At 39.0% G+C, this 14,098-nt stretch overlaps 1 protein-coding gene and 1 non-coding gene across 2 annotated transcripts; one reads left to right on the top strand and one right to left on the bottom strand.

The window, feature by feature from the left end:
• Positions 1 to 575: 575 nt before the first annotated feature.
• Positions 576 to 647, top strand: trnay-gua (transfer RNA tyrosine (anticodon GUA)). The gene has a single exon. It is a non-coding gene; the product is annotated as a tRNA-Tyr (tRNA).
• Positions 648 to 1,128: 481 nt separating this feature from the next.
• Positions 1,129 to 10,229, bottom strand: vtg3 (vitellogenin 3, phosvitinless). The gene is made up of 26 exons (XM_057362753.1): positions 10,062 to 10,229; positions 9,654 to 9,905; positions 9,398 to 9,559; positions 9,165 to 9,313; positions 8,883 to 9,033; positions 8,618 to 8,775; positions 8,378 to 8,543; positions 8,174 to 8,299; positions 7,838 to 8,056; positions 7,370 to 7,587; positions 7,195 to 7,292; positions 6,986 to 7,110; positions 5,012 to 5,113; positions 4,802 to 4,921; positions 4,514 to 4,703; positions 4,319 to 4,406; positions 3,843 to 4,028; positions 3,620 to 3,755; positions 3,380 to 3,539; positions 3,187 to 3,293; positions 3,022 to 3,069; positions 2,685 to 2,894; positions 2,363 to 2,508; positions 2,081 to 2,219; positions 1,909 to 1,989; positions 1,129 to 1,472 (listed from the first exon to the last, which is right to left on the bottom strand). The coding sequence occupies exons 1-25, from the start codon at positions 10,227 to 10,229 to the stop codon at positions 1,915 to 1,917; spliced, it is 3,699 nt and encodes a 1,232-aa protein (XP_057218736.1). The 3' UTR covers positions 1,129 to 1,472; positions 1,909 to 1,914.
• Between the last annotated feature and the right edge of the window lie 3,869 nt (positions 10,230 to 14,098).

Raw genomic sequence — 14,098 nt, 5'->3', positions numbered from 1 at the left:
AGGAGAAATTCATTTATTGGCACTTACATTAAAAAAGGATGTCCGCCTTAAAGTTTTCTGCTATTTTTATTTGATTTACTTTTGAAATTTGACCATTGCTCACCTCCCATGGCATCATGGGATAGAAAAGTGTCCATCCGATCCACACTCACGAATCTTGGCGGAAGTAGTAGACCATCCGGGTATTTCTCGCCTTGTGTTTTTTTTGCATACTGAGGTTTCGGACATACTACTCATGACGCATACTCATTTTCGCCTACTACATAGTATGAAAGTATGCGATTTCGGACACAGCATTGGTGTTCCTGCTGTAGCCTGTTAAAACTAGCAGTCATGACAAATGGATAACTGTAAAATAGGACTGGAGGTCCAGGAGGCCCAGTGATCTGCGTAGTTTGTGAGGGGTGCCCCCTTTTCGGGGAGACCTTTAAACAAGGTATTACTGCTGTTGCCAGTTATGGATAATTGTGAAACGTATGTGTTGGAAAAAGCCATGTTCTGTTTTACGTTGTTTGTCTACGTGTTGGACTATTTCACAGTTGTTTTTTTAGGGTCGTTTAAACTTCCTTGGTGGAGGGGGTATAGCTCAGTTGTAGAGCATTTGACTGTAGATCAAGAGGTCCCTGGTTCAAATCCGGGTGCCCCCTGTTCGGGCAAACCTTAAAATTAGTTGTTACTGCTGTTGCCCATTAAAACTAGCAGTCATGACAAATGGATAAATGTAAAAGAGGACTAGTGAACAATGGTCCTGGAGGGCCAGTGATCTGCCGAGTTTGTAAGGGGTGCTCCTTTTCGTCCAAACCTTTAAACTAGGTGTTACTGCTGATGCCTGTTAAAACTAGCCTTCATGACAAATGGGAAATTGTAGCTGCATTTCCATTACCCTTAAAAATGCACAAATGGAAATAGCACATTTAAAATTTTCTCTAAGAAGAAACATTTGTTTAGTATTCTCCATTGGCACATGCTGTTTAGTTCAACATATTATTGATTGCTCAAATTTTATTACATTACAAGTATTAATTTGTTATTTTACAAGTATTGAAATTTGCCCCACCCCTTTCAGAGTAGTGGTGCCACCACGGAGGGGACAGACATATAATTCAATATAGTGCTCCAGATCAGAAGAAAGTTAAGTGGAACTTGGGCTGGTAGGAAAGGAAACACAACCAGCAGTTTGATCACAAACTTATTCACAATTTATCTGCACGACAGTAAGCCATATACCTAACGTGACACTCTCTACTAGACACTATCTAAATTGAGGGCAGCTACTTAACTGCTAAATCGTAGATATAACAGCACATACCGGTGCGGTATTAGTGTATAATTCCAGCATACATTTGAATATGCAGATGAGATATTTTTCATTAGCACATAATAGGTGATGCAAAAAATTTACAAATGATTCAGAACAATTAGACGATCACTGTTCCCTGATGTTGGTCTTCCAGAACGTCTGTATCACCATTCTGTTAAATGAAAGACAGCAAGATACTAAATTATTTACACTACTGTTTAAAAATAGTGTACTTACTTACATTGTATATGTAATATATTAATAGTAAACTATAGACTTAATGTACAAATGAAACACAAATGTAACTATGGGAATCATGTTGTGACTACAATAAATACATCAAAACTGTTATATTAAAGCATTGCCATTCTGATTTGCCACCATTTTCTTTATATTTCTCTTATTGGCTGAATTATATGGAATTTTAGTCATCCATTTCAAAGACTTTTTTTGTTTTGTACTGAACAAAATTCTGTTGTTTCAAATTCACTTTTTCCATAACTAATTTCAAAGACACCAGATCAAAAGGTTAAGGACCATGGAAAAAAAAACATTTCCGGCAATTGCCACTAAACTTTATAACTGTAGTGTAGGTATCTTGAATTTACCTGGGTTTACATGGTCATATTCGCTTTTTCAAATCCCACAAGTTCGAGCATTGAGGGAATTGTCTTTTTGTAGATTGTTCGCTGAGTAAGACACAACAACATTTATCAGCATACACATGTTGCAATGTGATTACAAATCTTTGAAGAAATACCATATTCATATAAAACCCACCACAGGGACTTTCAGTCTAAAGTCAAACGTCTCTGTTGAGGTGACCACAATATTGGCAGATGCCTGACGTTCTGGGTTTTTCTCGTGTTTCTGGTAGAAGCCCAGAAGATAAGACATGCCAGGCACATATTCTTCAATTCTGATGGAGGCAGATGTATAAATAGAATCATGTCTGATATTTACAATCTTAGAACCATAAACATGACATGTAGATTATGCTTATGTCGAAAGATGTTAGAAATCACAATGTGTTTCAGGAATCTCAAGGGGAACTAAATTCACCTTTGACTTATTGCTGTGAATTCGGAGGGCAGGGCTCCCCAGGTTATTTTTGTGTACATTGAAGGTTTAGCCTCTGGCTGGCACGCCTTGGACACCCTCATAGACACATCGTATGTCTGACACTCTGCGCCCCATCGAAGATGGGCCTAGAGAGCATGAGAAGAAAACAGAGGCAATGATGAAACCAAGAAGTACGAACTTTAAAGTGCAAACATTAGAGTGCTCAAGAGACCAAAAAGACCATATGAATTTCTAACCTCCTGAAAATACGTCTCAAACGTAACCTATTTCAGGGTAACACTATCATGTGGAACTTTAATACCTTAGCTGATGAATGGCTCTTATCCAAATTTGCATTGGCACACATTTTCCAGTTTGCTTCTTCTCCAACTTCAGAGAGGATCATTTCAATGTCTTCTCTCTGGGCTGTTGGTAAATAAAAGGCTACCCCTTCGTAACCCAGTGGCTTTGCCGGTGGACTCAGAGCAAGTGCTTTTACCATGGCTATTGGATCTGGGGTGGCATCGAGAACCTACAGCATGAAGAAACCATCAGATCTCATATATGTTTTGTTGTTTACATATATGCTGTCATAGTTGTTTATTATATTTGTAAATAAAACGACTTCATTTAAATCAGTAACTATGCATGCTTTGCACCTCAGATGCTGGAATGATGCTGGAAATATTGGTCTCATCTCTTGTGTCCTATACAGTGGTAAGAATGTGTAATAAAAGGCCATTACTATAATTCAGCGGTCACCATGCAAAATGGTCCTGTTACAAGTACTGATGTCATGGCTAAACATCCAGTAGATGTGCTACCTGGAATATTCTGCGGCTGAGATCCATCATTCGACTGACTTCTGGAGGATGTTTGCTACCTGTGTTGACCTGAATCTGAATCTTTTCTATGGGCTTGGCTCCCTTTACTTTGGAAACAAAGGAACAAGCGATTGACAGAAACCATGAAATAATATGCATGTTTATATGAATAATCCATTCAGGTTGATGTTACCTGGTTCAAGCTGATATAAGAAACGTGTATGTCCCAGGAAGTAATACAGAGGATATTCGTGAAAGTAATGTGTTCGTTTGGCTTCTGCTTCAACACAAATGGCAGTTTCATAAATCTTGGTTTCAGAACATTGCCTGATTTTCCACTCAGAGTCCTCAGTCTGCCTCGGAAAACCCACCTTTTAGTTTCCAATATTTTCAAAATGTCTATTTTGTTAAAGTATTGAAAGTATTGTTGTACCTGTTCATCTCTAGAGGTGGGTAATATTCTAGCCAGTGGCAGACTCTGCTGGGAGGCCTTTGCCTCGGGCATCATAGGAGTCATTTTAGCTAAAGATGAATCCTCAATGTTCCTCAATACAGCATACACATCTGAACTGTTTGAGGAATGAGAGATTATCAGCATTTTCAAATGCATTTTTATTTATATTACAAAGGTGCCACTAAAATCATGAAAAACATACTTAAATGATATCATCTCTGTGGCTGTTTTGCTTGGAGTCAAATTCATTTCATACTTCCTCTCTTTTACATTTATTTTTAAGTCGAACGCCCATGGCAAACCGAAGACTGCCTTACTCTTCATCTCGACACCACACTGGAAGAGATCAGTGTTGATTCCATAAAAGACAAAATGATCCTTTGTCACCCTGTAAACAAGAGGGAAGTAAACTTTCAGTAAGGAGAAACCACCTTAACCTGTGCCAGGTAAGAAAAAAACTGTTGCAGTGTATGATATTGGCATCATTTTGGCTAATATATTTCTCATTTGATGAGATAGGCAACAAAATAACACAATTAATCTACAAAATGATGATCAAATAAAGAATGCAATAACAGGCATGCAGTCTAGTCAAGTGCAAATTCTACGAGATACTGCACAGTCCCATGCTACAAGGAATCACCCTATGAATAATAGCAGTTGATGTTTGTTTATTACCCAGCGAAGCCATCAGTCTGCAGGGAGATGTCTGAGTTAAGCATCTCACCCAAATGTTCCTTAGGAGGAGGATTCATTTCGGCTTTAGCTAAAGACACAGAATATATTATCATTATTATTCAGCACCATCTTTATCTGGTATTAATAAAAGTGTAACAGAAAATTGAAAGCAAATGGAATTTTAAAGCTTATCACCTTTCATTGTAACAACATTTACAATGGGAAAATATTTGCTGATTTCAACTGGGAGACCCAAACAAGTTGGCTGCACAAATCGAGCTTCGTAGACCAGGTGTGCCTTGGTCCAGTGCCAGGATGTTCCTTTCTGAAGATTCTGAATCTTTTCCCAAACTAAGCTTTCCTTTCCTGCAGAAGGACTAACTGACTGAGGAGCACAGAATAAATCTATTTCACTTCCCCAAATAATAGAAAAAGCAAGCTTAAAAAAGATCCATCAAGATCAAGAGACAGTTGTTGGAATACCTTCATAATGCTCTGTATGATCTCTCCTCTGAAATCCATCCAAAAAGTTTCTTGTCCAAGCACACGTGCATAGGCAGATAATAGAGGCTTGTCCTTTGGGAGATTCTGCCAGTCTGAGAGCTTTCAAAAGATTATTTGGATGCACATTCCTTAGTTAGATGACTGACTTAAATCATACATTTAATATATTCTGAGACTGAAGACACTTACAATTTTTATAATAGCTGCAAAATCTGCAACTGCAAAGTCTTTCTCCAGTTGAGGAAGCTTTTCTGTAAGCAGCCCTTTGATTCCCTCTGCACAGACACCAAACTAAAAACGATAATTGTTATTACCCTGTTGAAAAAGGTATGCTTTGATGCTGGTTTGTGCTGGTTTAAGTTGGTCATGTGCTGGTTTATCTGGTCATGTGCTCGTCCTTAGCTGGTTTAAGCTGGTGATGTGCTGGTTCCTCACCAACTTAAACCAGCTAACGACCAGCACATGACCATCTTAAACCAGCACATGACCAAATTAAACCAGCACGTGACCAGCTTAAACCAACATCAAAACACACCTAACCCAGCATATGCTGTTTTTTTTTCAACAGTGTATAGGAACCTATTATGCAAGTATTGACTAAGTATTTAAAACTTATTTCTCTAAATTCTATATAAGCGTCACATGTATCCATAAAAGTTGTTATTATTATGCCAGACAAGCCTTTAATGATAAAAAGTTACAACTTTTTGCTAAAAAATATAAACCATCATATCCAATGTTTGTGTGTGTTATGCATTTTGGGGCTCATTACAATATGGAATTGTTAGCTTAGCATCATGCTAATGTTAAATTCTATTAAAAATAACAAATGTGAATAAGGCAGGTTGACCAAATTTTGAACAAACTCTGTAAAATATGGATAAAAATATACAAACCCAACTGTTGGGTTTAACTTGACCTATACTGTGTTATTTCAGACCAAACCCTGTGCTATTTCAGACCAAAATGTTGGATTATTTGAAATCAAGCATAGCGTCAGTTCTGGCAGGTCACGTACAGTAAGTCAAGCTTGCTTCAGCCGATCACATCAGGTGCAGCTTATCAACGTTAACCAATAGTCATACAACACATACTAGACTGCGTCCTATTTAAGTTGCCTTTCTTTGCTCTTTATCAGCTGCTTAATCATGCTGCACTCAAAACCCACCTCCATCCCCATCTCCTCCATAGCTGTGTCCCAATTCGAAGGCTGCAACCTTCTAAGTTCGCGGACATCAAAAACGAGGACTTGGTCTTTAAAGCACGCATCCTCAAAAGTCCAAGAAGCGAACTGTAATGGGACGGTCTTGGGAAGGATTTCCTAATTGCGTCTCTTTCTACTCCTGTTGCCTGGTGACCACAGCGGGACACAGCAGAGACGTTTCTGACTTTTTTTAAACAAATATGGAGCCTGAAAATTATATTTTATTTTAGAGAATATGATGCGTTTATATAGATTAAAACAGCCGAACAGTATATTAAATTAACCAGTCTTAGAAATGTAAAACACAATAATGCACCAATAATGTTAATGAATAATATCATATATAATATTAAAATACGGACAGGGACCATTTTTGCAAATTACATATTTTTATTTAACTAAAGTTTTGAATGATTATTTAAAAAAATTCCAGCCATTACAGGCACGCAATGAATCTCGGGATAGCCGGAGCTGTGAAGGCAGTCATTCTATCTCTAAAAATCAGCAGAAATAAGGTCTCATTTTGAGGCTGTATTTGAAGGAACCTTTGAATCGGGACAGCCTTACCAGCCTTCAGTTGTGCTGCTGTGACGCAATCAGTCTTAAAATGCAGCCTTCTAATGACGCAGCCCCCAAATTGGGACACAGTTCATATCTGCTTGTATCTGTCGGATCATTTTAATTAAATCCTGTTACGCATTATGAACTGTTCTGGTTCCCCAGTTGGGGGGGACATGTATCGTTGCAGTCCCGCTCTGTCAATGCAAGGCTGCATGGACAGGCGGAGAGTTTGCCCAAAACAGTTTCATTCCACCAACCTTAAATATTGTTATTCTTTAAATATTTGACGACAGTGGTCCGGACAAAACAGATAGTTTGATCAAATATGGACATTTTCTAGGTTAGTTTGAACTAATAATTGGGTTTATCCATTTTTATCCAGCAATATGTTTGATTACCTCAAGAAATTGTAATATTCTTCCAAGGACATGAATTTTTCCCTTTAACATTAGTTGTGTGGGTATGGGACTTGATCCATTTTTCAGCATATAAGCGTCAGTGGATGTCCCAAACAAAAAGTCATCTGAAAAAAAACAACAACATTAGACCATTTAAAGTTCTGAATCAGGTCTGAGCCCATCTTGTTAAAGAAATTAAATGAACCCACCATGGAACCAGTCCAAGTGTACATTCTTGCTGTGGCGGTAACTCAAGTGTCCAAGTCTGCGAGTGAGGATCTTCATGGCAATATTACAGGCAGTGGATCTGTTTTGCAGGAAAGAAAGAGATGAGGATAAAGGAATTTCGAGAAAGGTAAACTGAACCCAGTCACACAAGCTTACAGATGTTGATTATCAGGAGTGCGGGAGTTTGCAATGCCTCTGAGCACTGAGTAGGTGAAGCTGGCCACCTGCAGGTCATCCTCCTCCAGGAGGACCTCACTTATCACTGAGATCATAGCTATGGATGGCTTGGTCTCTAGAAGCACCATGCAGGCCATCATGCGGATTTCAGCAGGAAGACTCCTCTGCACAAAGAGGCTCAGGACAATATCCTGTACCTGTACACACCACAAAAAGTAGAGAGATGGTCTGCAAATTAAACTTGTAAGAGATTTGTGCTGATTTGCGCTTCATACAGAACACAAATAATCATTGAATGCTGGTGTGATGATAATTCCATATATCACAGTTTGCTCAGTAGAAACATCTTTGCCATAACCCTAAAATTTGATTTGGTTCCTAGGAAAGTTGTTTGAGGACCAATAATGACAAAAATCACGGTCACCTTATTGCAGGAGAAATACTTACATTGTGAGGGTCTCTAGTTGCAAGCAGTCGGAAGGCCTGGACAGCAGAACCCTGTACTCTGGTTGGAAGTTTCTCAGCTCCAGCTGAGTATCCTGGAAGGAACTTTAGAAGAGTCTTGATGCTGGAGGGGTGAGCTGCATTTCCCAAAGCCTTCAGAGCAAGAACCATGTCCACCTCTGAATTTTTACTCAGTCCACCAGCAGCCATATCCAGCAATGGCTAGACAACATTATTTTGAAAGACAGATAAACAAAATGAAATAAACAAGTTCTACCTTTATGTCTGACATTACCAGTATATATTATCTGGCAGACAGTAGCAAAGGACCATATATACCTGCACCACTGTCACAGGACAAGGATCAGTATAAACACAGTATCTGTGAAGTAGAGAACCATATGCTAAAACCACTGTGTTCCACAGGAGAGGATGGGATTTACTAAAGGGTATTGTCAGGAACTCCTGAAAACCAAAGTAGAACATTACAAGACCATTGCAAATGTTACTCTTGGTTTTGATAGAACAGGTTCATTGACTTACCTCGGCTAATGCTACTGAAACAGGTTCAGCGGACAAGTGGTTAAACGCCACTACCAGAGCCTGTCCCGCCTCGTTTGCAGTGATGTCCCCTGCTTTGAATCTGGACTCAAGGAACTTAAGAATCCTCTCATCCGATACCTCCACAACTAGGTCCAGGAACCACCTCCTGAAGATTAAAAGTGTGACTAGGATATGATGATCTCGGATTCCATTCTACTTGAAAGGGTGTTGAGAAAGTACCTGTGCTCATCGTTTCCCGCAAGCTGCTTCCACAACTGCTCGAGATTATCAAGCGTTGCCCCACGCAGCAACTGAATTAGATTCAAAACGTCTGTACTGGTTGCACTGTCCACATGATATATGTTAGCCTGTGCCAAGCGCTTGATCAAATCTACAATCTGTGGAGTACATAATGAATTAAACGCTGTACAATGCAGCTCAATATTGAATCTACATGTTTGTGTATATTAATATGCTTGTGTGTGTATAATCTTTGTGGGTTTGCCTTTGGCACTGGATCGTTCAGGTTGATCATCAGAAGGGGAATTGGTTTGAGGTCTCTGTCAGTCTTGTACATCAGGTTGCCTCTACTTTGCACTTGTCCGGTCACTATTTTATCTGTGGTGTCTGACACTTTGAGAAGTTCAATGTCGCGTCTGCAAAAGTAACACAGCTGGGTCATTAAAACCACCAGTGTTTCAACCATAGACATTTATACATAGATTGCACAATGCACAATGTTCTGGCTTCTTGAAAAACTTGTTGATTATTACTTTGAGTGACTTACAATGCCAACATTCGGGAGTTTCCTCCCTTCACATTGAATGGAGAGAAGAACTGACGTTCCTGAGCAAACGCTTTAGTGATTAGACCACCTTCTGCTGTGGACTTCACAGTGTAGATGTATTTCACCGTGGAAACAACATTGTCACCCCTCTGTAGGTCCAAACAGTGTTCAGATAAGTTCAAGGCTACTTGTTTGAAATTTGTAATTGTATTGCCATGGTTAAAGACACATACTTGTTTACTGAGCTTGTCCTCTGGGGCCAGAGCCATGCCTCGGTACAAAGCTGCTGGTTGTTGACAGTTGCTGATATCAACCATCTGGGTGACCAACAGCTCTTTGGCACTAGAGTCTTCTTCAACAGAGTAACTGCTCTGACACACACCATGAATTCCCAACTGAAAACATACAAAATAGATTAACAAAATATTTTCAAGCCCCATAAAGGTATGCTAGTACTAACTTCCTTCGAATATGATGTTAAATTCGTACCTCAACCAGTTCATAAAAACTTTGCGTGGTTTTGACTGTGACTTGTAGAAATCCAAGTAACCCTCTCACAATATTTACTACTGTGTTTGAGACGCCAGGCACTGTGCGGATATCTGTCACTTGTCCTTTTGAAAACTCAAATACGATTGGTTGGCTGAACTCAGCAGACAGACGCTTGGTGAGTTTTTGGGAAGGGGTGAAGACACTTTTTCCAGGGATGCCATTAAAGTCTTCAAAGTCTACATTTGCGATCTTCAAAGAAAAATCGCTTTTTGCATTTATTTCATGTATCAAGTATAGTCAAGTGTTTAGGGTTGAAAATAAAGAGAGTATTTTATCAAGTTTATTCACTTTGTATAGATAAAAAGAACTAAACAGTGACAGAATTGGAGTAACAGTGTTATTTACCTGAAGGACAAAAGTTTGTGGAGATTCACCAATTATTTTGAAAGTGCACCTCATTTTAAGGGCTGACTCCACCAGGTCTGGCATTTCTCGGCCCACTCGAACCAGTCCTTCATATTTATACTCGTACGTCTTTTTAGAGTTCAGGAAAGACTCTACAAGGTTGACCATTGAAAATTGGAATGGAGTGAAAATACAAAACCTTTCATAATTTATCAACCATTTTTTTTATCTAATCTACATTTAAATCATAACGGGTCTTATTCAGAATAGACATGACACATATAACCAACACAGTTTTTTAATGTCATTTAGATATTGAAACACTAAAAATCCATCAATGTTTCAATAGACAAAATACAGTACAGTGGAAAAAACAGTTGTGAAAATTGCACGACACACCTTTAGCCTGAAAAACCTATTTAACTAACAGCATGCCCACCCTTAACAGCATTGTTTGTTTTTTTATATTAAAAGTCTACTCTCCTCCTGAGCTCCATTGAATTCATTATATAATACAAATGAAACGAGAGTAAATATTAAAATTAGAAGCGAATGTTTGTGCTTTGTGGTGATTAGTGTGGTGTTTACATACCATAATTGACGTTCTCACTGGCTAATGGGGAGAAATTGAAAGAATTACATTTCTTTTACACATAAAATTATTTTACATATTTTTAACTGTCATTTTAATATAGCTCAATCAGTAGCACATGACACTTGCAATACCAAGGTTGTGGGTTTAATTGCCGGGCAATCAAATGCATTGATTAAGCGCATTTCAAATTACGTAATAGCATTTGCCAAATGCATGAATGTAAATGAAGTATATTCTGTGCTGTTTGCTGCATTTACTTACCAGCCAAAGCCACCAGGAGACAAACATAGAGCTGCCACATGGTGAGGTCCAGTGATGAGATCAGCAAACTTGGACATCATATTTTATAGCAGGGCTCTATCTTGCCCTCCCACTACCTTATCTGATTTATTTAGTGAGGTGAAATGACCCTGTGGCATGGCACCATATTTGTCCAATATTTAAAAAAAGACATTCTACGTGCTGTTTTAAATATATTTATTCTCACGCATTTTTGCGCTTTGATACATGCATTGCAAGCTATTGGGTTAACAACTGCAATAATGACATTTTACAAGTACATGCCCTTCCAGGATCACATTAAAAACTGCGTATTGTTTATTATTAAATGCGTATACATATGAAGTTACGTTTGTGATACAGAATTGCTGTAAGTAAATAGAACAAGAGGACAAAGGTGTGAGACAGGTCAGTGTGATCACAGGCAGTGTCAGCAAGACCTGTTTGAAGAGCAAGTGACCCGCTAAACAAATAACAAAATCTGTCATCTGATTTTGAAACCCCACATTATGTGCAAACACACATCTTTCCTGCTCTGAAATCATGAATGTTATTTAGACATGCTGTATTTATAAAGTTGTATTCATGTACATTTCTCTGATGTTATAGATATTTCAATCATTACACGTTCATTAAAATACAATTAGACTTCTGTTTTGTTTTGTGGAATTTGTACTCATCTATACTTAATAAAACACAAATAGGTTCACATGAGTTTGTCCACAGGGGCGAGTCCGCAAGTGACCCACTAAACAAATAACAAAATCCATCTGTCATCTGATTTTCAACTCCCACATTATGTGCAAACACACATCTTTCCTGCTCTGAAATCATGAATGTTATTAGTGATGCTTTGAAAAAGCATAACTATTGTTATTCGAACATACATACTTCTTATAATTATTCTTGTTCCGCCAAAAGTTTGGCACGCTACTTGTCCCGCAGCTTTTGACGTAGACCCATGAATGAATACTTCACATTGACGGGCCTATTCGGGAATGGTGTGCTATGACTTTTATAAGCGATCGGGTGAGGGGGGGTTCGAGAGAGGGGCGAAAAACCACCCGAAAAATCCCATTGATTTAACATTGCGCCCATCTTTGAGGGATCATAGCTCCGAGCGAGGATATCGTAGAAACATGAAAATAATACACGATTTGAAGGGGTTATCAGGCTCTATAAGAACATCACTCAAAATGGGTTGTAAGTTGCACCCCTGGGGTGTGAGATCCTCCCAAAATTTCCGTATACTTATAATGGCGTCCACAGACTCCCATTCAAAACCTAGATACCTTTATATTCACGTGTTATTTTTTCGCTTTGGACCCATGAATGACTACATCAAATCGAGCGCCCCATTGAGGAATGGTGTGTGATGACTTTTGGAAGCGATCGGGTGGAGGGGGTGCGATGGGGGGCGAATAAAAACCCGAAAAATCCCATTGACTTAACATTGCGCCCAACTTTGACGGGTCGTAGCTCCGAGTGAGGATATCGTAGAAACATGAAAATAATACACGATTTGAAGAGGCTATCAGGCTCTGTAAGAACATCACTCACAATGGGGTGTAAGTTGTACCCCTGGGGTGTAAGAGCCTTCCAAAATTTCCCAATCACAGGAAGCATGCCCATATTAGTCGTAAAACGTCCCGTGTTGAATATCTTAGCAGTACAACCACTTAGAGACAAGGGGGTGGGCTCATTTTACTCAGGCTACCAATCAGTGTGACATGATAATTATGAAGTTATTAAGCCACGCCCATAGCAACCATTTACAGCAACCTAGCAACCGATCCCATAGACTCCCATTATAAAAAGTCCATGTGGATATCTTTGCAACACAGTGTCGTAGAGACAAGGGGGTGGGCTCATTTGACTCACACAACCAATCAGTGTCACAGGATCATCTTGAAGCTATTAAGCCACGCCCATAGCAACCATTTACAGCAACCTAGCAACCGATCCCATAGACTCCCATTATAAAAGGTTCAGGGTGGATATCTTTGCAACACAGTGTCATAGAGACAAGGGGCTGGGCTCGTTTTACTCAGGCAACCAATCAGTGTCCCAGGATCATCATTAAGCTTCGAAGCCACGCCCATAGTAACAAAACATGTCAGCCTAGCAACCGTTTAGCAATACCTATATCTCTGCATCGGAACATCGTAGAGAGACGGGGGTTGGTTCTTTACACTCATAGCTTATAGCATCATCAATTGGCAGATGCTAAGCCACGCCCATATCAACCAAACAGGTTAGCCTAGCAACCATTTAGCAAAACCTATATCTCTGCATAGGAACTTCGTAGAGACACGGGGGGTGGTTCGATTCACTCATAGGTTAGAGTATTATCAATTGCAGATGCCAAGCCACGCCCATAGCAACCAAACATATTAGCCTAGCAACCGTTTAGCAAAACCTATATGTCTGCATCAGAACATCGTAGAGACATAGGGTTTGGTTAAATTCATTCATGGCTTAATGTGTTATCACCCTAGTGCCCAGTTCCGCGGTTTGCCACAAAGCATCACTCACATTTTCTTCAGAAAATGTACCTATCTAGTTTTGACATGCTGTTTTTATAAAGTTGTATTCATGTACATGTTCCCTGGTGTTATAGATATTTCAATTATTACAATTTCATTCAAATACAATTAGACTTCTGTTTTGTGGAATTTGTACTTATTTACACACACACAAAAAAACACATAGGCCATATGTCATCCAATTCACCACAACAGGCATCTTCAGTCCCCACACCCAAATATTTCTTTGTTATGTACACAAGTTGGACAAAGTATGAACACTTTTGTTACTGAGTACCGCAGGGAGTTATGTATGTACAACCTGGAAGCGAGTTAGCATTTTAGCGCTTCCAGTTCCATTGCCCCAAAGCTAATGGGTTTCTTGAATGGGTTTTTGGTCAAATGCATGAAATAAGGTCTGGTGAACAAAAGCTTTAAATATATTTTTTTATTTTTAAGCTTTATCATGTCTTAAAAACATTGGTTGCTAACAGTCACTACAAGTTGCTAACAAGTGACAGTGATTGTCATCGTTATTATCGTTATCACACATGAAAATCTCACAATTAATGCAACATGGGCATACCTCTAAAAACATGCATAGAGATTCATTCACAGAGAAATTACTTACCAGGGAA

Source organism: Triplophysa rosa, linkage group LG20 (assembly GCF_024868665.1).
Source record: "Triplophysa rosa linkage group LG20, Trosa_1v2, whole genome shotgun sequence".
Classification (NCBI taxonomy): Eukaryota; Metazoa; Chordata; class Actinopteri; order Cypriniformes; family Nemacheilidae; genus Triplophysa; species Triplophysa rosa.
The sequence above is the reverse complement of the archived record's forward strand: the minus strand, read 5'-3'. Positions and strand labels throughout refer to the sequence as shown.

Bases quoted from the DNA above. Each gene is read 5' to 3' on its own strand.
- vtg3 (XM_057362753.1), bottom strand. From the start codon at position 10,229: ATGGTCAACCTTGTAGAGTCTTTCCTGAACTCTAAAAAGACGTACGAG. The intron at 3,294-3,379 runs GTAACATCAACC...TTGTTTCCAAAG, and splicing joins CTTATATCAGCTTGAACCAG to TAAAGGGAGCCAAGCCCATA. The intron at 2,895-3,021 runs GTGCAAAGCATG...TTCATGCTGTAG, and splicing joins GCATCATTCCAGCATCTGAG to GTTCTCGATGCCACCCCAGA.